The following is a 22,767-nucleotide window of genomic DNA, read 5'->3' as shown; positions in this document are numbered from 1 at the left end:
TTAGAAATCACAGCCGGCTTTTCTAGACACACTTCATTATGTTGTATTTTCTGAACGTGACTTTTTATCAGGGAACATTTTCAATGCTCATTTTACCTTTTTTTTTTACCCTTTAGAAAGAGTTCCGTTGTGTTTTGTTATGTGCGAGGAGGAATGTGCTGGGAAAGGTTGTGGGTAATGGAATTTTTTATTCAATATATTTTCAAATCTGAGATGTGACAAGTCCAGACTTTGACTCCAGCAGCAGTGTCTGGTTCCAGACTGCTCTGCTTTTCACAGTGACATCTCAGTTCATTCAATTCCAGCGTTCAAAGCCCTTGAAACACGAAAAAGCTGGGAATCAGGTTAAAGCCCTTGGAGGGTTTGCTCTATCCGTACATTCCACATCTCCCCTGGTGTCTGTTCAGCCTCTCCACTCCTGTCCTAGAGCACATTGCTGTATCCAGAGTGCAGTACATGCTTTTATAGATAGATAGATACATGTTATTATTGCATACACGATTCTCTTGCAGTGAGTTATTGTGATGGTAATTCCATGATCCTCTGCTTTGTGCCCAAAGAATGGTTATTGTATCTAAACCCCGGCAGCCCGGGAGGGGATGTGTGTGGGGCCGGGGCGGGGAGAGGCTCCTTGTTCGTTCCGCGGGCGTTTTGAAGCCTCGCTGACTCTGTGCACCGTGGGGTTTTGCTCGGCTCGAAACCCCCCGGTCCAAGCTCGGACAATCTGACCGGTGGTTTGCCCGGGAAATGGCTCTGGCGACTTTTATGGAGAGAGACGGCTTTGATCCGATTGTTCCGAAAAAGAACTTTAATGAGATGAAAACAGCAAACAGGAGGCGTGCACTGTACTGGGAACGAACTGGAAAAATACAGGGTCCAGAGTAGAGCAAGGGTATTTATACACTTGGGTGCAGGGAGGGATTAAGGCAGGGTTTGAGGGAGAGATCCAATGGGAAAGAGCGATTAACAATATTATAATTTCTGCAGCGAAAAGGAACCAATAGTAACAAAGAGAACTGAGAACTTTCTGGTAACAATCTACACAACTGAACAGGGGGATCTTGGGAGTGAGCTTTTTGCTCCTCAAGCCTCCAATGGGTTTAGGCTGAGGTTGTCTTCGTTTCTGAGTACAACCCCGCCATAGACTCAAAAGCTTTTTTGGCATGGACAAAAAAAGGATTTTTTCCCTTTTCTTGGCTCGGAGAGGCTGCAGGGGCAGCCTTGCCGTGCCTGGAGGCGAACTGAGCAGCTGCTGTGTCGCAGCCCGGGGGCTCCGCGCCGGCAGGAGCGGAGCGGCGCCGCTGCAGCCCAAAGCCGCTGCGAGCCGGGCCGAGCCGGGAGAGAAAACAGCCCGAGGCTTCAGCCCCGCTGCTTCGCCTGCCGGGACCGTGCCCGCGGAGCCCGGCTGGGGAGGAGTTCAAGGGCAGGCGAGCCCCGGGCTTTCATCTCCTTCGGGACAGCCCGTGGTTGGTTTTTCCCCTGGGGGAGAAGCCGGTGCCAGCTGTACCGTGTGTTGTGAGCAGGGGTTTCTCTGGCATTTTGGGTCTTTTGTCCCAGGTGTGTGTGTGGGGTAAGGTCTGACAATTTAATAGCTAATAGTTATTTACTTTTTTATTTTTAATTGCCTTGTGGGCTTACTGTTTGTTAATAAACTGTTGGAGTTTTTTCCACTTTCATCTATTAATACTAATTTCGTGTTGGTGGAAAGGGATTATTGGAACACTGCAGAGGAGACAACGCTCTACTGTTCTCTTTTAAATCGTCTCTCAAACCAAGATACCCATCCCTGTGATCTCCTGCCCACTCACCTCAAGTGACTCCGGTAGCTCTCCCAGTCCCTCCCAGTGTCCTCATAGTCCCTCCTAGTGTCACTAGAGTGCCTCCCAATTCCTCTTAGTCCACAGCCATTCCATTCCCAGTCCACTCCCAGACCTCCACCCTCTCTCCTAGTGCCATCCCAGTGCCCCCCAACTCTCTCCCTTCTCTCCCAGTGCCCCCTTTAGTCCCTCCCAGTCCTTTCCAAGTCCTTTTCAGTCCAATCCCAAACCTCCACCCTCTCTCCCATTGCCCCAATCCACTCCACTTTCTCCCAGTGTTCCCCCACTCTCTCCAATTTCATTCCCAGTCCCTTTCAATGCCACACCAGCCCTCTCCTATCTCTCCCAGTTCCCCCCCAGCTGATCCCAGTGTGTCCCCACTCTCTCCCAGTGACCCCCAGTGTCCCTATCTCACTGTGGCCCTCGAGCTCCCAGCCTGGCCCCGGCTGCCTGCTCTGCTCCGTGATGGATTTCTACCCTGCCAAGATCCAGCTGAAGTGGTTCCAGGGCCAGCAGGAGCTCTCGAGGCATGTGGTGGCCAATGACCCGGTCCCCAGTGGGGACTGGATTTCTACCAGCTCCTGGTGCTGCTGGAAACCGCCCCCGGCACGGGGTCAGCTCCAGCTCCAGGTGGAGCACGTCAGCCTGGAGCACCCCCTGAGCCGGCACTGGGGCATGGCCCGGACCCCACAGTGCAAGAGTAGTGGGTGAGGCACTGGGGGAGCTGGGAGGGAGATTGGGGTGTGCTGGGAGTAACTGGGAGGGAGTTTGTGATAGCCTGGCTTAAACTAAAAGTAGGGCTCGGGGGTCTAGAAGGGCAGAGAAGGAGTTTGAAGAATGCTGGGGAGGGTTTGATGGGGTTCCAGGGATCCTGGTGGGCACTGGGAGGGAGTTTGAGGGTGCTGGGTGTAACTAGGATGGATTTGAGTAAGTCTGGAAGGGCTGGAAAAAGATCAGGGATTGGAAAGCAGGGGTTGGAATGAGGTTAGTTGTGCTGGGAAGAGACTGGGAGAGGTCTTTGTGAGTCCTGCTGGGACTGGGAAAGGGTCTGGGGGTCCGGGAGCAGTGGGGAGAATCTGAGAGGGGGTTATGGGATTCTGAGTCGGAGAGGAGGGGCTTTGGTGAGTGCTGGGGAGGCTGGGAAGAGATGGGGAGGAGGTTTTAAGGGGTCCTGGGTGGGCTCGGGACAACTGAGAGGGTGCTTGGAGGGGCTTGGGGTGTCTGTGAAAGGTTTTGGGAGATCCTAACCCCCGTGGACCCCGAGATGCTGCCAGACACGGCCCGCAGCAAAATGCTGATGGGGATCAGAGGTTTCATGATGGGCTTTGTCTTCCTGGCGCTGGGGCTCGGCTTCTACCTGTGCAAGAAGGTAAGAGGGGGTCCCAGGGGTCATGTCCCCCCTCCCTTGGACCGTGTGTGCTCCCCCTGGGGCCCCCAGCCGGGTGTCACCCCCTTTTCTCGGCCCACAGAGTTCCTGAACCGGCAGCGGCTGCAGCCCCTCCCCGTGGCCTCAGGCCCAGCCAGGACCCCCTGCTTCGTCCCCGTGCTGATTTTGGGGGAGATCTTGTGTCATCTCCAGCCCCGTTGTCACTCTGCCCACACGCGGCTGTTCCCGTTTATTGTGGGGCGGGACTGGGAAAGGACTTGGGGGGACCCCGCGGGGGGATCGTGTTCAGGGGGGGAGGGTGGGGTCCAGGTGGGGAACACTGGGTGCTGCGGGTCTGCCCGGCAACCGGTGAGTCATCACAGCTGCTCGCTCTGATTGGCTGAATCTTCTTCATCGCATTCTCTGATTGGCTGAAGAGAGGCCCGGGAGTTGAGAGAAGGAACAGGAGAGATCCCGCCCCAAGCACCAGCACGGGAACAACAGAACCAGCCTGGGCACAGCGAGGGAATTTATTACCAACCAAATCACAGCAGCACAAGGAGAAGGGAGAGGAATCTCTCCAATCCCTTCTCCCCTTCAGAATATTAAAATCCATGCTAAAGCCTTTTGGCACAGAGTCCCGGATAGAAGAAACAGCAGCAGCAGCCTGGCATTTCTTTTTCTTCTGGGTGGTGATGAAGATGGTGATCTCTCAACCCAGCACAGGGGTTTTTATTCATAAATCATCCAATGAGCTAAAAACACGAACCTAAAACATTCCTTCTAAACCTACTAGAATCTTCGTTCTAGAGCACGAAAGTAGTGTCATAATTTACGCATATAGTTCTATCTATTCCTGTCAATGATTCCATCTATTCTATCTGGAAAATGTAAGCAATGTTCTTACTATGTTTTCATGAGAGACTCCAAGTCAGAAATAAAATTTAATGGGAAAAATTTTTAAAAAAGTAAATCCAATAGAAAAGAAAACCACTTGACAGCCAGAATACAATCTGACACCCTGCTAGTTAGGGTGGTGGTAGCACTCCAGATGAAATGGTCTTCTTGAAGTAGTGATCCCGTAGAAAGGTCTGGTATTTCTTGTCCTCTGGAAACCAGTGGGTAAGGGCTGCCTTGGTGCTCCAAATCTTATTTTTTAACTAGGGAGGAAATGCTTGGCTCATCCCCCTGGCTGGAGCATCTCCCAGTGGGATGGATGTAATTTTATCAGTCATGCAGTGGGACTCAATGGCCCATTAACAGAAGATATCTTCCTGGAAGGATGGGTTGCAGAAAAGATAAAGAACACTGCCTCACCTGGTTCTTAACCGAGGGCCCATTAGTAAAGGATATCTCCCACAGAGATAAGGAACACTGCCCCACCTGGTTTCCACAGTTCATTAAAAGGTGATAGAATACATACTTTTGGGCATATCTTTGCATTGTAACCTAGGACAGTCTGGGGCTAAGTTTCTGAACTTTTAACTAGATTTTAGGGGTTTAAACTCTTTTAAGGCACTTATAGTATATTCTTATTTAAGAGTGAAACTTCTACTTCATATCTATGTGACTTAATAATATTCCTACTGAATTAAAACTAAAACTTACACTTCTACTTCATGTCTGTGTAGCTTAATATATTTTAATTTTTCTAAAGGCTTTAATTCAAACCCTGCATTCTTCTCTCTCTCTAAGGGACTTAGAGGCTTCTATTTTAGACACTCCAACACGCTCTGACATTGAAATGGGGCCCATATTAGGGAAGATCCTGCTGCTTTCTGCCACTTTTAAGGGGTTATAAACGGCTTTGGGATATTTCTCGGTTAGTTTATGGGTAGATGTGACCCCTTTTTTGGGAGAATCCTGATGCTTTCCACCAATTTCGGGGGTTCTAAAGGGCTTGTGGTGGACTCACTCCCGTGGGTTCTGATGCTGCCCGCCCACGCTTCGAACTGGTCCGGACTGGTGCTCCCAGTGCCGCGTGGGGCAGGGCCGCGGGGACCCACCCAGGGCACAGCACGGCTACTTTGGGGCTGGCGGCACTGCCTGGCGCTGGGCATGGGGCGTGTCGGAGGAGCTGGGGCCCTACTGGTGCTACTGGTGGTGCTGGGAGCTCACCTATCTGGGGGCCAGCGGGACGCGGGTGAACGTGTGTGCTCCCCCCGGGGACCCCCAGCCTGGTGTCACTCTGCCCCCGAACAGCTGCTCCCAGTATTCCCAATAAAGCTTCCCAGTTCGCATGGTCCTGTTTATTGGGGGCCAGTGGGGAAAGACTTGGAGGGACCCCGAAGGGGGAGTCATGGTTGGCGGTAGGGCAGAACGGGCCCTGTTATGGATCGGGAATGGGGACCACCAGGAAAGGTCGTGTCCCCCCCTTCTCACCCCACTCTGGGGGGACTTGGGGGTAACCCTGAACCCCAACATGGCACCACACAAAACACAAAGGTGCCAGAAACCCCCTGAGTCCCAAGGGGAATTTGGGGAGGGGGCACATGGGGGAGGCCCAGACCAGGCCAAGAGCTCAGCGCTGCCCCAGCCTGAACTGCCTGGGATCCATCCAGGCTCCTCCTGCAGGATGAGATGGTGTTGGGAAAATGGGGACCCCAAGGGTGGGTGCTGGGCCCATGGGGAGCAGGAGAAGGGATGGAGGAGGAGGAGGGCTGAGGAAAGAGCAAGAAAAGGACCGGAAAGGAGGCAGGACTAGAAAGGAGGAGAAGTGGAACCTCTCTCAATGCAATTTGGGGGTCTCATATCCCTCCCCAACTCTTTAGGGGTACCAGCCCCCTCTTTTCCCCTGCTCTTCCACCCCTTTCCCACTGCCCCCCAGTCAAACACTCCCATCCCTCATGCCTGTTTTTTGAGGCTTCCAAGCCTGTCCTGCTACCTCTAGGGATCCCATCCCCCTTTCCCTCCATTCAGGCACCTCTTGAAAGCTTCTTTCTGGTGCAATCCCCGAGTTTTGGGATTTTTGGAGTGCAGTTTCAGAGGAGGACAGCTCTCACTGGCTTTCCTCTCCCTGTTGTGGCCTCTCAGCTGCCCCCCAACACCCTGGGGGTGCTGGGATTTCCCTGCTGGGGACAAGGACGTTCATTCCCTTCCAGGAGCCCAATGCCCGGCTGGGGCTCCAGGGCAGGGGATCCTTGAGCAGCTCCCCCAGAACCTCCGCCAGGGTCTCCCAGCGCAGCCGGAGCCGCTTGGCCTGGGGTCCCCAAAGGCCTCAGCAAGCCCCAAGTCCCTGCCAGGAACCCTCAATTCCCTCCAAGCCAGCATCCCCCACAGCCCCTGCAAGTTCCCCCCATGGCACTGACTGTGGCCGTGTCCCCACATGTCACTGGCCATGTCCCACCATATCCTCACCCATGGCTGTGTCCCCTCCATGTTTCCATCCCTGTCACTATCCCCTACATCTCCATCCATGCCCAAGTCTCCCCACGTCCACATGAATGGCCACATCCTCCTCCATGTTCATGTCCCCCTCCATGTCCACGTGTCTCCATGTCACTCTCCAGGTCTGTGTCCCCACCATGTCTTTGTCCCCCCATGTCCCCACCCATGTCTCAGTTCAGTGTCTTTATTTTCACCCCAAGGTTGGATGCATTAAAGGGATGAAGAAAAATGAAAAGCAAATCAAGGCCCAAAGAAAAGGATTTCTGTGTCCATGCTGGCTGAGGATCCATGTGCTTGGGTGGGAGGGGAGAACCTTTTCTGGAGGTGTTTCCACCCCATTGTTTCCAAAATCTTGGTCTTTGCCCAACTCTATCACCAGTTTGTTGCAGAAGACACCCTTTAGTAATAGGAAATCAAAATTGTGAGATCACTGAGGTTGGAAAGGACCTCCAAGACCATTCAGTATTCCTGGATGCCACCAGAAGATAGGACTGAATACAGAAGATTTTCTGGGGTTGAAAGTAAAAAAATCTGCTCTCCCCAAGGAATTCCCAAGGTCAGTTTGGGTCCCAATAAATCTTCCTGTCCCTGTGTTCATCCAGGTGCCCACAAGGAGGCAGGATGATGCGGAGTCCCAGCCAGGTGTCTTCCCAACACGGATCACCAGGACCACGGATCACCAGGGCTGTGCCCAATGGGGGTCAATGGGGATCATCCAACACCGATCCTCCCATGGGGGATGGAGCTGGAGCAGAGCACGAAGCTCTTCCCACACTTGGGGCACTCACAGGGCTTCCCTTAGTGGAGTCTCCATTGGTGTCGGGTCAAATGAGAGCTCTTTGAGAAGCTCTTCCCACACTCAGGACACTCATAGGGCCTCTCCCCCGTGTGGATGTGCTGGTGGTTTCTCAGGTAGGACACCCACCCAAAGCTCTTCCCACATTCCAAGCAGGTGTACGGCTGGTCCCTGTGTGGATCACCTGGTGCCTCAGCAGTTCGGAGCTGCTGCTGAAGCTCCTCCCACATTTTCCACACTCATAGGGCTTTTCCCCGGTGTGGATAACATGGTGCTGGATCACGACAGAGCTGTCGCTGAAGCTCTTCCCACATTCCCCACACTCACAGGGCCGTTCCCCAGTGTGGATCCTTTGGTGCCGGATCAGCTCGGATCTGTAGCTGAAACCCTTCCCACATTCCAAGCACTTGTGGGGCTTCTCCCCTCCATGAGGTTTCTCCACCAGCTCTGAGCTCTGCCTGGATCTCCGGCCGCCTTCCCAGCTCAGGGAGGGTCTTTCCTCCTCCCAGCTCCCTGGGCTGGGTTTGCAGCCCCTCCTTGTGAGAGATCTCCGGGGCTTTTCTGCCTCCTCCATCCCCACACACCTGGGGAATGAAAATTCCTGGTTTGGGGAAAAAAAACAAGAGGAGAGAGCCTTGGGCTGAGGGTTCCTCCTTGCCCAAGTGCAACTCAGGAAGACATTGAGCATCTTGTCTCTTCAAGAACCTCCCAAACACCAAGATTCAGCCCAAAAATCCTCCAAACATCACGACACAGATCAAAAACCCACCAAAACCATAGATTCAGCCAAAACCCCCTCCAAAATATAAAGACTGAGCCCCTGCAAAAAATCAAAGCACCAACATCTAGCCCAATAAAGCTCACAAACACCAAGATTCACCCCTGTGAAAATTATGGATCCCCCTCTCTGGTCACCAGCTAAATGTGATGTGGACAACACTCTTGGGCCTGGGGAGAGGCTGTACATACAGGGAAGGGTGGAACCTTGCGCTGCTTCCCATTTCTGCTCTTCCTCCTCCTCCCCCTGTGTCCCTACTCTTCCTCACACTCCTCTTCCTCCTTCTCCTGCACAGTCCCACCTTTTCCTCCCATGTACATTGTTTGATCATTTGCACTGGAATTTTTTGTGTGTATTTCTTGGTGGCTCTTCGTGATGGCAAAATTTTGGTATGGGTTTTTCGATGTTCACCTTAGGATGGATTTTGCAAAACCAGAAGAGCTTTAAAGGCAACACTTTAACACATAAACAGTTAATAGAATACTGTTAATAAGAAAAAAAAGCAGATTGTGGGGGGGCCACATATGAGTGGATGGATGCATGGATTCCAGGCAGCCAGGAGAGGAGCTTTGGAGCTTTAGAAATGCAAATTAACATTGCTGGAGAAAAATTAGGACAATGTACCAGGGACTTCTTGCCTGAGGGGGGGAATTTCGCTGATTCCCTCTGTCCCTCACCCCAAGCTCTGCCTGCTTGCACAGATGGAATTCGCACAACTAAAGGCAGAGCCCATAGTCAGGATATCTGACTGTAATAGAAATTGGTTAAGTGGCAAAGCGAAACAGCAGACGGAGAATGTTGTGAAAATTTTACTAAAAAAAGTGGGGGGGACTCTTCCCTCTCCCCACTCCAACATGTGCTGTCACTGTCTAGGTTATATAGGGTGTATTAGAGTACTGAGGTGTTTTTGCTAGTCCAGAGAAATCAGTTGGGAATCCAAGTATTTGATGATTTAATAAGATAAAAGTGGTCAATTGATGCAGCCCTGGATGGAGGGAGCACCCAAAAACGGGAAAAAGATGAACAGACACCAGAACAAATCCTACAACACCATGGACCAGCCCTTGGGATCCCTAATGAATTGATATCAGGAGACAGAAAATACATCCATAATTTGAGTGGCACAATGAGGTTTAAAAACTAAATATTATTATCATCATTATTACTATTATGATTAATAGTCATACTATTATTATTATTGCTGCTATTGTTATTTTTATATACTCAAGAATATATTATCAGTCCTCGAAATAGTAATCAACCAGACAGCTCCAGCTCCTGACCCTCCTGCCGACCAATCCACAGGAATGAGGAATAAGACATTTCACTACGGGATGGGATCAGATTATGTATTAGCAGAAGGAAGAGGAGTTTGTTGGAAATTGGAAAATTAAATTACTCAAATTGCTGTTTGCAAATAGATGTCAACTGAAAAGTGGTGAAACACATAACAATGGAAATAAGAAATTAGCTCATGTACCAGTCCAACTGTAGAAAGGATGGGAATGGTACACGTTTTCGTGGTTCCCTAGCAGACTATGCGTTAAATGAATGTTGTTCCTCCTCTGATGTGCTGCAGCAACTCTCATCTTTTTACCATGCACGACACCTTGCTGAGCGCAGCTCATTCAGCAGGTGAGCAAGGGGATGCAGGTGGCAGCCAGGCCTCCTGATCCAGAAACGGCTACAAAAGGACAGGCAATGAAGTCACTGAGAATAATGCCAAAACCAAAGAGGATCCAGGAAAAGAGACTGAGTCAATAATAATTAAACGTTTGTAAAGATAATTATCGAGAAAATGAGAAGAGGCGAGATTTAAAGGATTAAGATGAACGTGTGTGGAGATATGGCCAGGGACTTGTACATGAATGTTGGGGGTTGAATTGTTCCCTTTTCTTTCTGTGGAATTTTCCCCATTGTTATGCTAAGTATTTGTGGCAACACCTTAGTAGCAGTAGTTTTCTCTCAAAGAGGGGTAGGGGATAGGGGGAGATCGGAAAAGGAAAGGTGGGACAGGGGCCTGGGCTCTCTCCCTCTCGCTCGTGGTGGAGTGGAAGGAAGACGGCAGAGGCTCCTATCTACCGTCCTCCCCGCTATCCCAGCGCTGGGAGCCACGTTCCCTGCCGCCAGACATCGCTCGGTGTTTTCCCGCCTCATCCTACTACCTCCGGGCACTCTGCTGAGCACCACGACCGACACCGTGAGGGGCGAGTAGGTCCTTCAGCCCTCTCACCCCTGGGCCGCCGCTGCCATCACTCCAGCCCTCTTCAACTGCGCGGGACCTGCCCTGACCCCAGCACTGGTAACAGCGCAAGGAGAGAGGGCTTTGGCCAAAGGGACTGGAACTGAGTTATACTGTTCTGTTTTGTTGTCAATTTTTATAGCTGCTGTTGTTTCTGCTATTTTGCCTTGTTAGGTATCAGTAAAGAACTGTTATTCCTATCCCCATATCTTCTGCCTGAAGGCCTCTGATTTGAAACTATAATAATTAGAAGGGAGGGGGTTGCACTCTGCATCTCAGAAAAGGGGTTCTCGCCTTTCCTTAGAAAATACCTGTCTTTCAAACCAAGACAATGAGGAAGTAAAGGGAAAAAATATCAGTTTCAAGAAATGTTAGTGACACGGATTGCTGCTCAGCCAAGATCCTACTCCATTCCTGAACTTCGAGAAGGAGAAACACTTAACACAGCCGGGAATATCGGATGTTCTACAAAAGGAGGGGTGCATATTAAGAGGGACACGCAGTAGGCGGATCGGGAAGTCTGAACTTTCCAAGTACCTCAGCCAGTGGGGAAAGTGAGACGGAGATGCGGTCGGGAAAATGAGTATAAAAAGGAGGCTGCGTACTATAACTGGAGAGACCGCATGGCAAATGCGGCATGGCCTCTCCCTTTGTTCATTAAGAAAGTCACTTTTACAGGACTCCTCTGTCTCCTTTGGGCACACAAACCTCTGGCCACGGGAATTCTCCCGCACAGCCCCGGGCACAGGGAAGCCACCTCTGTGCTACCCACAGGCATCGGGACGAGCCAGCGCTGCTCCGGCACCGGCTCCTGCCGAGGCCCCAGCCGCTCCCGCAGCGCCCTCAGCCCAGCGCCAACACGGGCCGGGACCGGCACAACCAACCCGTCAGAGCCCCCTGCCGCCCCCTCGGCCCGCAGCGAGCTCCGAGCCCCCGCAGAACCGAGCGCGGCTCCCACCTGCGCTGGGGCCGCCTCCGAGCTCCGCCGCCACCACTCGCGGGTCCTCACAGACGCTGCCACAATGGCGCCTTTGCTGCTCTGCCCAATCAGCGCGCGAGAACCAGGAGTTACGGCACAATCAGCCAATGGCAGCGAGGGGCGGGCTCTGCACACGGCCCAACCTCGGCCCGCGCTCTCAGGGCCCCCCGGGCTGTGTGAGGGCAAAGGCGGAGATGAGGAACAGCCCTGGAACGGGCCCGGGCCCGAGCCGCCATTGGCCTGGAAACACAAACAAGGTTTTCCGCAGCTCCCGGCACGCCTTTCCCAGCCCTGCGTGTTCGCTGGCTCCGGCTCAGCGGGAAGCCCTGGAACCTCACTTCTCCTACCCCCTAATTAGGAGCCTCAGTGCATGGCTTTGATTTCCCCCAAAAAGGAAAACTGCCCCAAACCCCTGTGGATGAGTGGGAGAGGGGAGAGATTTCTGGCAGAAAACTCCAAAAACTCAAAGCAGGATAGTGAGAAGTAAATGAAGACCCTTAAATCCGGCTTTCCTCCACCCCTCCCTCCTTCCAGCTGCACCTCCTACCTCGGCAGTACAGGGTGTGAGAAACGACGTTCACTTTTTAAAATTTTAAAGGTTTATTAAACCTTAGCAAAAAAAAATACAGTGTTGGGAAGGATGAATTAGGGAAACCTTATAAATACGAGTGCCTAGCAAAAGACTTTGAGAATATGGAAAATATAAGCGAAATAGAAATGAGAGCAATTTTCGACTGTGTGGCTGAAAGCAACTGAATGCCTGAAGGCCCCTTTGTTTAGATAATGTTAGATGCTGCAAATACCAAGAAGCAAGAGGCATGGCAGGAAGGGTCCCAGATAAAATTTAGAGATAAGAAAAGCAGTAAAACATGGTAATATAGTGATTCCTATAGGTTGCATGCAAATGTTAGAAAATTTGTATCTTGTATTAGATTGGTTAGTGGAAATTAGAATATTCAACATAGAAGAAGATTTAATGTATTGTAAAGGGGAAAATCTCTCTCTTATGCTCTTACTCTTTTTGTTCTTACTTTCTTAAGCTCTCTTAAGTTTTCTTCTTTTACTCTCACTCTATCCCTCTCTCCGCCCTGCTCTGAGCTGCGGCTGCAGTTCCTAGCAGGGCCTTATATATACCACGCCCTACGAAATAAACTGCAAACTTTAAGACCAGAATAAAAGGAGCGCCTGAGTTTGTCCCGACCGTCCCTAAGCGGAGATTCCTACAATACAGGAAAAGACTGAATAGGAGAAAAATCAGCGCTGGTAGCACAGGACCAAACCAGCAGACCGGGGTGTGCTTTGGGGGCCCGGGGGAGTCCCCGGGCCGCCCCCGCCCCCCCCGATCTCGGCCAACGGGTGCGAGCGGCGCGGCCCCGCTGCTGAGCACTGACCCCGCCCTGGGGGCCGCCGGGACCCCCCCGGAAAAAAAAAAAACGCACCTGCACCCCCCCTTCAGTCCCTCCGACCTTTCCAGTCCTGGAGGAAAAGGGGAAAAGGGGAGGGCAAGGAGCGGGATCACCCGGAGACCCCCGGGGTGAGGAGGAGGGCGAGGGGCGGCTCGCGCTGGGAGGGGAGAGGAGTCCCGTGCGAGGAGCCCTTTGCACGAGGACCCCCAAAATTCCTCCCGCGAACCCCCCCGAAATCCTCGCGCCGGACCCCCCTCCCCCCCAGCACGAGCCCACCCTCGCGGAAAGAGGGTGGTCGTGATAGGATTTGGGGTCCCCGTGAGAAGATTTTGGGGTCCCTGTGCAAGGGCTCCTCGTGCCACCATCTCTTTGTGTCACCCAGAGGAATTTGGGGGCTCCTCGTGTCACCCAGAGGAATTTGGAGGTCTCCTTGTGTCATCCAGAGGAATTGGGGGGGGGGTTCGTTTCACAAGAGGAATTTGGGGGCTCTTCTTGTCACCATCTCCTCGTGCCACCGAGAGGAATTTGGGGGCCCTCCTCTCACCTAAAGGAATTTGGGGGCTCCTCGGTTCACTGAGAGGCCCGCGAGTGTCACCAGGAGCTCCTCAGTGCCACCAGGAGGAACGGGGGGGTTTCTTCGTGTCACCGAGAGCCCTGTGTCACCAAGAGCCCCTCAAGTGCCCCTAGCTCCTTGTGCCATCAGAAGCCCCTCGAGTGCCACCAGCTCCTTGTGTCACCGAGAACCCCGCGATTGTCACCTTGTACCAGAGAATCTGGGGGGGGGTCTCTGTGCCACCCCGAGCCCCTCGGTGTCACCAGCCCCGTGCCAGGGTCCCCAGTGTTACCGGGGTCTCTCTCTGTGTCGCACACCAGGACCCCCGAATTTAACCGTTCTCGTGCAGAGGGACCCCCTCAGGACCCTCGAGTTTCCTCTCCCCCCCGCTCGTGCACCGGCACTATCGAACCCCTCCCCTCCCCTACTCTCCTGAGGAATCGCCGCTCCCCTCCCTGCGCACCGGGACCACCGGTGACCCCCCACAGTCACTCAGCGCAGTCACCGGGCACCGAGATGCCCCCCTTCAAGCATTGACACCCCCGCATCGTGCACCGGGATCACCGGAGACCCCTCCACGAATCACCGGGACCTCCCGGTCATGCACCGGGACCACTGGACACCCCCTCACAAATCATCGAGCACTGGGACGCCCCTTCGGGCACCGCCCCTCCCTCGTGCACCAGCACCGGGACTGGACTCTCCCGTGCATTGACCTCCCCTCACTCTGTACCGGGACCCCACCCCGGGCACCGGGACTGGACCCCCCTTCGAACCCCAGGATCCCCCCTCGTGCACTGGGTCTGGGACTGGACCCCCCCTCGAACACCGAGGCCCTCCCCGGGCACCGGGACCGGAACCCTTCTCGTGTACCGACCCTCGCCCTCCCGTGCACCGGGCTCAGACCCCTCTTTGTGCCCCGACCCTAACCCATCCCGGGGGTTCGGCCCCTCCCCTTCGATTCCCCCCGGAACTGGAGCGGGACTGGGGGGCGCCGTGCTTTGGGGGGGCACGAGGGGTCCCCTTGCGGCTCATTCCTGTCCCCCTCCCCACCTGGGACCCCCCCAATTTACCGGGGCTCCCCCTATTCACTGCCCCCCCCTCGTTCACCGACGCCCCCAAAGCGCTGGGACCCCCCTAGCTCCTTGGGACCCCACAGCGCGCCAGGAATCCCCCCTCACTCACTGCCTCTCCCCCAATCGATGGGACCCCCTCCCACACTCACCGTCCCTCCCCATCCATGGAACCCCTCCCCCCCCTCACCGCGCCCCCCCAGTCACCAGGACCCCAAAATCCATGGGACAGCCCCACACTCACTGCCCATCCCCCATTCCTGGGACCCCCCCCTCAATCCATGGTAACCTCCCCATCCATGGGACCCCCCACCACCCTCACCGCCCCTCCCCTACTCCCCCCGCAGCACTTCCCGGCCCCCCCCTCCCAATTGATCGAACCTCCCCTCGGTAACCCCCAGCCCCTCCCCCCTGCGTTGGGCCCCGCCGTGACCTGGCTAGCTCCACCCCCCGGGGCCGCCGCTGCTCGGAACCTTGCAATAAACGCCGATCCGTCCTGTAGCCACGCCCAGTGAGGGGCGGGGCATAGCGGGACGGCCAATGGCGAGCGGCGGGGGCCGGGAGGGAGCGGGATTGGGGGCGCCGGAGATAATTAATGGAGAGTGGGGGAATGGGCGTGGCCTCGTGAGCGACTGCCAATGGAGAGGGGTGGCCTGGGTGGGGCAGGATAAAGGGCGCACGAAAAGAAGGGGCGGGGGAAAGGGGGCGGGGCCTAGCGGGAAACGAAACTGGGCGGTGCCTGAGTGGGAAAGGAATGGGGCGCGGGAAAGGGGCAGGGCCATCAATGGAGACGTAAAAGGGGCGGGGCCACCAATGGGGCGTGGGAAAAGGGGCGGGGCCATTAATGAGGGCATGGGAAAAGGCGGGGCCACCAATGGGGGCTAAAATGGGACCCCTTGGGAACATCGGGGGGGTTTCAGGACACCAGGGGTCCCAAATGATTCCAAATCCTGCTGAATCCCAAGGAATAATCCCAAATGATCCCAAATCCCGCTGGATCCCAAGGAATAGTCCCAAATCCTGGATCCCAAGGAATCCTAAATTCCAGATCCCAAATCCTGGATCACATCCAATCCCAAAATTACCCCAAATGATCCCAAATCTTGCTGGATCCCAATAAATGATCCCAAATGATCTCAAATCCTAAATCCTGCATCCCAAAAAGTCCCAGGTCCCAAATGCTGCTGGATCCCCAAAACCCAATCCTAAATTATCTCAAATCTTACTGGATCCCAAATAAAAATGCTTCTGGATCCCTCAAATCGAATCTTAAATGGTCCCAAATTCCAAATCCTGGATCCCAAAGAGTCCCAGACCCTAAATGGTCTCAAATCCCAAATCCTGCTGGATGCCCCAAATTCAATCCTAAGTGATCTCCAATGCTGGATCCTCCAAAAATCCCAAATCTCAGACCCCAAATCCTGCTGGATCCCCAAAAACATTCCTGAAAATCGATTCCAAATCAGGGTCCTGGCAGGGGAAACAGAGCCCTGAGTGATCAGTTCAGGCTCTGAGGGGGTCACCTAGGTCCTGGCAGGGTAAATCAGAGCCCTGAGGGATCAATCCAGGCCCTGAGGAAGTCAGTGGGGTCCTGGCAGTGTAAACAGATCCCTGAGGGATCAGTCCAGGCCCCGAGTGGTTAAATCCTACCCCAAAAGGGCCACCGAGGTCCTGGCAGGGCTGATTCTGCCCCTTGGGGGAGAATCCAGGCCCCAAGGGGTTAAACCCCACCCCAAAAGAGTCACTGAGGTCCTGGCAAGGCTGATTCTGCCCCTTGGGGGAGGATCAGGGCCCTCCCTCCTGCGAACCTCGACACCCTCGTCCCACACAGCTCTGGACAGAGCCTCTGGATGGGTACCAGGATGGAGCACCAGGTGGGAACCCCAAAATCCCGGTCACTGGGGTCACGGGGTCACTGCCTCGGGGGGGCTGGGGGGGATTTTTGGGGGGATTTTGGGTAGTTTGGGGGAAGTTTGGGAGCCTCCAGGGCCGTGGGAGGGAAAAGGGGAAGTGGAAAGTTCCAGAGTCTGTGGAGTCCAGAGGGGCCGGGGAGAGGGAAAAGGGAGGTGGGACCCCCTAAATTCCTGGGGAGATGCAGGTGGGACCCCCCCAGAATCTTACCTGTGTACCTGGGAACCTCGAAACCCCCCTGGACCTGCACCTGAGACAACTGGGAAACCCCAAATCCTTGGGAATTGCCACCTGGGAAACCCCAAATCCTTGGGAATTCTCACCTGGGACACCCCCCAAAATCTTACCTAGATATCTGGGAACCCCAAAACCTCCCTGGACCCTCACCTGGAAAACCCCAAATCCTTGGGAATTATCACCTGGGAAGCCCCAAATCCCTTGGGACCCTCGCCTGGGACCCCTCTAACATCCCGTGGCCACCCTGCCCCCCCGGTCCGTGTCCCCTCGATGTCCCCTGCTCACCTGGGACCCTTCAAAAGCTCCCCAGAACCCCCCAGACCTCACCCGGGACCCCCAATGCCTCCTCCTAACCCGTCAACCTCCCCCTGAAACCCCCCAAACCCCACCCAGGGCCCCCCAAACCTCACCCGGGACCCTCAACTCCTCTCCTGAACCCCCAAACCCTCCCAGAACCCCCCAAACCCCACCCAGGATACCCCTAACCTCTCCCCCATCCCCCTAAACCCTCATTCCTGTCCCCAGCTGTCCCTCCCTGCCCTCCCCCCCGAGCTGGCCCAGGCAGACACCGCGTGGCACCGAGCCATGGTGGCCCTGGTGGCCCTGGCCCAGGCCTTGAGGACGCCGAGCACTGTCCCCGCGGCACTGGCTGAAGCCAAGGTCACACTGGACCAGGCCCGAGTGGCCCTGGAGGAGCTGAAAGAGGCCAGAAAGGCCGAGGTGGCCCCAGCGGTGGCCCGGGGGACCCTGGGGGACGAGGATGAGCGGGAGCTGTGGCACCAAGGGGACCTGGCCGAGGCGACAGCGGCAACGCTGGAGCGGGAGGAGGAACAGGCACGGCAGTGCCAGAGCTGGCTACGGGCTGGGCATGGGCTGGCCGTGGGGCTGATGGTGCTGTGCGGGATTGTGTGTGAGTAGAAATCAGTATGGACCAGTATAGAGCAGTATGGACCAGTACAGACCAGTAGACACCTTCCCCTGTCCCAGGATAGGGACATTGTGGTGGAACTGGGGACACTGGGAGGGAACTGGTGACACTGGGCTGGCACTGGAAGCACTGAGAGGGAACTGGTGACACTGGGCTGGTGACATTGGTATGGTGACACTGGGGCAGTGGCACTGGGCTGGGACTGGGAACATTGGGAGGGGACTGGTGACACTGGGATGGTGACACTGGGATGGTGACACTGGGATGGTAATACAGGGATGGGACTGGGAGCACTGGAACACAATTGGGAGCACTGGGCTGGTGGCACTGGGATTGAATGGGTGGCACTGCGGTGGTGACACTGGGGCAGCCCTGGGGACACTGGGCTGGTGGCTCTGGGGTGTCCCTGGTGCCACCACTCAGGTGACACTGTGCTGGTTGCCCTGCTGCTGTGTCCCCGGTGCCACCTGTGTGGTGTCCCCATGTCCCCACAGTGTCTCTGGACTCGGCACGCGCTGCGCTGGGGGTGGCCGAGGACAGTCACCTACTACTGGCCCTGGGCATGGTGGCCGTGTCCTGCCAGGTGGCCCTGCAGGGCTTGGCGACATCACGGCGACACCTGGACACCATTGTTCGTGAGCACCGGGCCATGGCCCAGCGCCTGCGAGACCGCGCCCAGCGGGTGGTGATGGCCAGGACCAGTGCCGAGGCCACCACGACCACCAGCAAGGTCACCACAGATGTCCTGGTGCGGCTGGCGGAGGTGACACAGTGGCTGGGGACATTGGTGGAAGCTGTCAGGCAGGACACGGCGGTGAGACGGTGGGGGCCACAGCCGCAGGGGTTCCCCAGAGCTACCCAGAAGCTCAGGAACATCATGGTGGCCTTGGAAACATCGGTGGAGGGACACGAGGAGGTGATGCGAAAGCTGAAGGAGGCGGCCCAGGGCGCGGCGATGGGGCAGGGGTAGGGACGGGGATGGCGCTGTCATCCCAAGGGACACTCGGGACCTTGGGGACACGGCGATGTCTTTGCCTTGGGGGCACTGGGGCCACCCTGAGGTCCCCTGTCCCGTTTTGGGTCACCACGATGTCCCCGCAGTGCCCCCACGTGACCTCAGTGTGTCCCCCACAATGTCACCAACAGGACCCCAGTGTCCCCCCACGAGGGTCCCCAGCAGGACATTGGGGGACACCGGGGCCATGTGGGGACACGCAGGGGTCACTGAGTGGTGACCTTGCCGTGTCTCCGCGGGCCGGCCGGGCGGGGCGGTGACGTCACCTCGCCATGCCCCCTTCCGGCACCGCCGCGTCCCCGCGTGTCCCCCGAGCGTCTCCCGGCCGTGTCCCCCACTCCGCCAGCATTCCCCCGGAGTGTCGCATCCCCAGAGTGTCCCCAAGGCCATGGAGCTCCGCGAGGTGCGACAATCCCGGCGCAGGGGGGCGGGAGGCGACAGGGGGGGACAGGAGAGACAGGGGGTTGGCGGGAGGGGACCAGGGGCCTACAAAGGGGACGGGGGGGACAGAGGGGACCGCGGGGTGGCAGGAGGGGACGGGGGGGGGGGACAGAGGGGACAGCGGGACTGGCACGGGGTGGCTGAGGGGGTGGCACGCGGTGACAGAGGGTACGAGGGGACAAGGGGTTGACAAAGGGACAGAGGGGACAGCAGAGCCCTCCAGAGAGGGGACAGAGGGGACCCCAGGAGGCCACAAGTGCCACAAGGTCCCCATCACCTCCCCTGTCCCCTCCCCAGCTGTCCCCATCCCTGCTGGAGTCGCTGGTGGCCGTGGTGGCCGCCCTGGGCGACCTGGCGGCCACCGTGGCCGGGACGGACGGGGACGTGCTGCTGGCCGTGTCCCCAAAGTCCCTGTGCAAGGCCTTGGAGATTTTCATCGATCACCTCATTGCCACCCTGGGCCACGAGGGTGACACCTCCTTGGGCCAATATGATGTCCCCTCCCTGGGTGAGACCCTGGCCGCCCTCGGGGACACCCCAGGGCCCACCTGGGACCATGTGACAACTGCGGCCAGCACCTGGCAGGCCTCAGTGGCCGCACTCAGGGACAGTTGGACCCAGCGGGCCAGGGAGGCCACAGAGCTCCGTGACGCCTGCAGGGACGCGGCCACCACCGAGGCCACTGCCACGGCCACTGCTACCGCGCGGGCCGGGGACCTGCAGGACAAGGCCACCCACTGCACAAAAACCGGGGACAACCTGGTGGCCACGATCTGGCGGCTGCCAGTGGCCACGGACAAGGAGGAGGGGGCCTCAGCATTGGAAGCGTACAAGGCGAAGGTCGGGGATGCTGCTGAGGAGGCGAGGGTGGCCATCAAGGACTTGGAAAGTTCTCTGGTGGCCACCAGCGAGGCCAAGGCGGCCACCAAGAGGAGGCAGCGGGCAGAGGCGGCCCTGGGGCCACTGGAGCACTTGGTGGCCACGTGTGACAAAGCCACTGCGATGGTCCGGGAGCTGTGGCACCAGGTCAGGGACATCGAGGCCACCCTGGTGGAGACAAAAGAAGCGTTCCCTGATGTCCCCAAGGCTTTGGTGGCCAAGGTGGCTGAGGCCGAGCGACTGTGGGAGGCCAGCGCAGACCTGGCCACGTGTCACCTGCAAGGGACACTTTGGAACATCCTCAAGCTCCTCCCGAGTGGCCCTGGTGGCCCCGGTGGCCGCACGGTGGCTGAGCGGTGCCAAAAAGCGATCGAGGACATTCCGAGGCTGCTGCGGGGAGAGTGATGTCACCACTGTGACGTCATCTGAGATGGTGACATCACCAGGGGACACCGCTGGTATCACTTGTCCCCTCCACCCCTCCCCGTGTGGTGTTTGAGCCAAATTTATGAAATTTTCTGGGAATTTGCATTAAAATTGGCCCAAATTCTGATGGGAATTCCTGGAGTGACGTCACTGGTGTCACTGGTGGACAGGGAAATCCCCCCCAGGACCCCATTTCCCCCTCCAGGACCCCAATTAACCCCTCAGGACCCCCCTTTCCCCATTTTTCACCTCTCGGACCCTTTTTTCCCCTTCTAGGACTGACCCCCCTTTCCAGGACCTCATTCAAATCCTGGGACTTCCATGGGAAATCCCCAAGAAAGGGACCCGGGAACCCCAAAATCCCGGGAATTCCATCGGAAAGCCCCCCCAGATCCCGGGAATTCCATGGGAAATCCCCCAAAATGGGGACCCAGTAATGATTGTAATAATAATTCCAATGCAATATTGACTTTCTCATTTACATATTGGCCTACATGTGCTGATATTGACCATAAATACTCGCATATATTTCAATGTGTAATTCTAATTAGCTGTTCATTAGTATAAAAAGAAATTAGCTCGAGTATGTACTGTATAGTTTAATACAGTTAATATAGTTTAATATAGTTTAATTTCTATAGTTTTATAGAAATAGTGGTGTGATGAATTTATTACATTGTAGGCTTTAGCAAAAACACAAAATATTTAGAATTTTTCTATATGACTGAAAGAATGGCAGGAAATAATTTTGTTGGTTCCCACATCTCCAAGAGATGTGAAAACAGTGACAAAAGCAGAGCAAAAAAACAGTAGAATAATTTTTAAAAATTTTTTAACGCTTTATTGGAGGATGTGGAACAACAGGATAGAGACACAAGAAGAAATAAAAATATCTCGCAGGATGTCATGCAGAAAAGTTAACACCATAAAGAAAACAAACCGAAGAGTTGTTGAAATATCAAAAATTCACAGGAATGTCTGAAAAATGCATGAACACACATGAATATTAATTCGGTAATTAATGTAATTAAATCAGTAATTTTAAAAAGTAAAAAACTGTTTATAGATCACACTTTCCAACTTTAGGTGCTTTTTGGCCAAAAACCAAGGGCATCCTAGCGCTGGTTGATTGATTTTTTAAATATATCTTTTTAATCCCTTATTAAACTTCTAAAAAAGCAATAAACTTCCAAACTAGTTTCTGGCAATCGGGAGAGGACAAGGGGGATGGAGAGGGGATGGGGGGTGGACAGAGGGGAGCACCGGGGTGGGAGGAGGGGACAGGGAGGGACAGGGAGGACAAGGGGGGAGAGAGGGGACGGGGGGGGGATAGAGGGGAGCGGGGGGGGGGGGGGACAGAGGGGACCAGGGAAGTGGCGGGAGGGGACAGGGAGGGACAGAGGGGACAGGAGGGGACAGAGGTCCCACCGTCCCAGCAAGATGCACCCCTGGGATCTCCGTGGCTCCCTGGGGTGTCCCTGGGCTTCTCCTGCAGCCACGAGGTTGGATAAAAAGGGACAAAAAGACAAAAAGGGGAGTAAAACTCCCTAATGTTGGAGTGTAAAAACAGATACCTTTCTGAGTTCCTCAGCGAAAAATCAAGAAGTTTCAGTAAAAGCTGAAAAACATAAGTACCAGAATAAAAAACAAGTCTCCATGAAAGCTCCAAAACCCACGGTTTTAAACATAATAAAACTATAGTAAAAATATTGCTTACATTTTTTAATATAAAACAAGATGGACCATATGCGCAGTTTATATGCAACCTGGCATGCTAAGAAATTAGAATTCTAATAGGTTACAAAGAAATTGTTAAAGTTCGTGTTTTTAACTTATTAAATTAACAAATTATTATTAACTATTACAAAGTAGCAAATTATTGGGTAATTTGGGTATAAGAATCTATGCATTGAGGAAAGACGTGCTCTTGGCTCTTGCTCTCTTGCTTTTCTCCTCTCCTCAACGCCATCATCATCGCCTAAAGAAAATAAAAGTGGCCACAGCAACATCAGCCAGGACCTCAACAAAAGCAGCTTCTACTTCTAATTAGAACTTTACTTCTATTTAAAACTCTATCCCAGAAACTTTTAGCATGGACTTTAAAGCTTGTGACTCTGCCTTTCAAAACTGATGTTCCTTTACAATAAACAACTTTATAACAACTAATTACTCATCTCCTTTAGAAAAAAAACAACGACCCAACAAATGGTGCCTCGTGTACCCTAAGAAACTGCGGCAACTTTTAAATCTGTCCACGAAGGCTCTGAAGGGTAAAAAAATCGTAAAAAGGGGGAAATCCGGGACAGGTGTGTGTGTGTGAGAGATGCTGAAAGGACAAAGTGAATGCTGGAAACTGAGTGATAGCCCGGAATTTAGGGCAGGAATTTGGGGTTAAAACGGGAATTAAGGAAAGAAAGGGGACTGGAATCACCTGTAATTTCCACCGAAGGAATCCTAAATCTGAGGACTCGACCTGTGTCTGACTTGCTGTAGGAATCTTGGCTATACTGAATGTTAAAAAAAGTTGGTGCAG

At 54.6% G+C, this 22,767-nt stretch overlaps 2 protein-coding genes and 1 long non-coding RNA gene across 3 annotated transcripts; 2 read left to right on the top strand and 1 right to left on the bottom strand.

The window, feature by feature from the left end:
* Positions 1–6,738: 6,738 nt before the first annotated feature.
* Positions 6,739–11,471, bottom strand: LOC148220456 (uncharacterized). Its single transcript, XR_015798789.1, has 2 exons — positions 11,345–11,471; positions 6,739–7,967 (listed from the first exon to the last, which is right to left on the bottom strand). It is a non-coding gene; the product is annotated as an uncharacterized LOC148220456 (long non-coding RNA).
* Positions 11,472–15,257: 3,786 nt separating this feature from the next.
* LOC148220455 (uncharacterized) lies at positions 15,258–18,550 on the top strand. The gene is made up of 3 exons (XM_088155408.1): positions 15,258–16,271; positions 17,071–17,455; positions 17,968–18,550. The coding sequence occupies exons 1-3, from the start codon at positions 16,248–16,250 to the stop codon at positions 18,441–18,443; spliced, it is 885 nt and encodes a 294-aa protein (XP_088011534.1). The 5' UTR covers positions 15,258–16,247; the 3' UTR covers positions 18,444–18,550.
* A 193-nt stretch (positions 18,551–18,743) lies between these two features.
* Positions 18,744–21,420, top strand: LOC148220454 (uncharacterized). Its single transcript, XM_088155407.1, has 2 exons — positions 18,744–18,891; positions 19,227–21,420. Exons 1-2 carry the CDS (start codon positions 18,877–18,879, stop codon positions 20,211–20,213), a joined length of 1,002 nt encoding a protein of 333 aa, XP_088011533.1. The 5' UTR covers positions 18,744–18,876; the 3' UTR covers positions 20,214–21,420.
* The last annotated feature ends 1,347 nt before the right edge of the window (positions 21,421–22,767 follow it).

The sequence above is a fragment of the Sturnus vulgaris genome, chromosome 38 (genome assembly GCF_052056855.1).
Source record: "Sturnus vulgaris isolate bStuVul1 chromosome 38, bStuVul1.hap1, whole genome shotgun sequence".
NCBI classification, from domain to species: Eukaryota; Metazoa; Chordata; class Aves; order Passeriformes; family Sturnidae; genus Sturnus; species Sturnus vulgaris.
The sequence above is the reverse complement of the archived record's forward strand: the minus strand, read 5'-3'. Positions and strand labels throughout refer to the sequence as shown.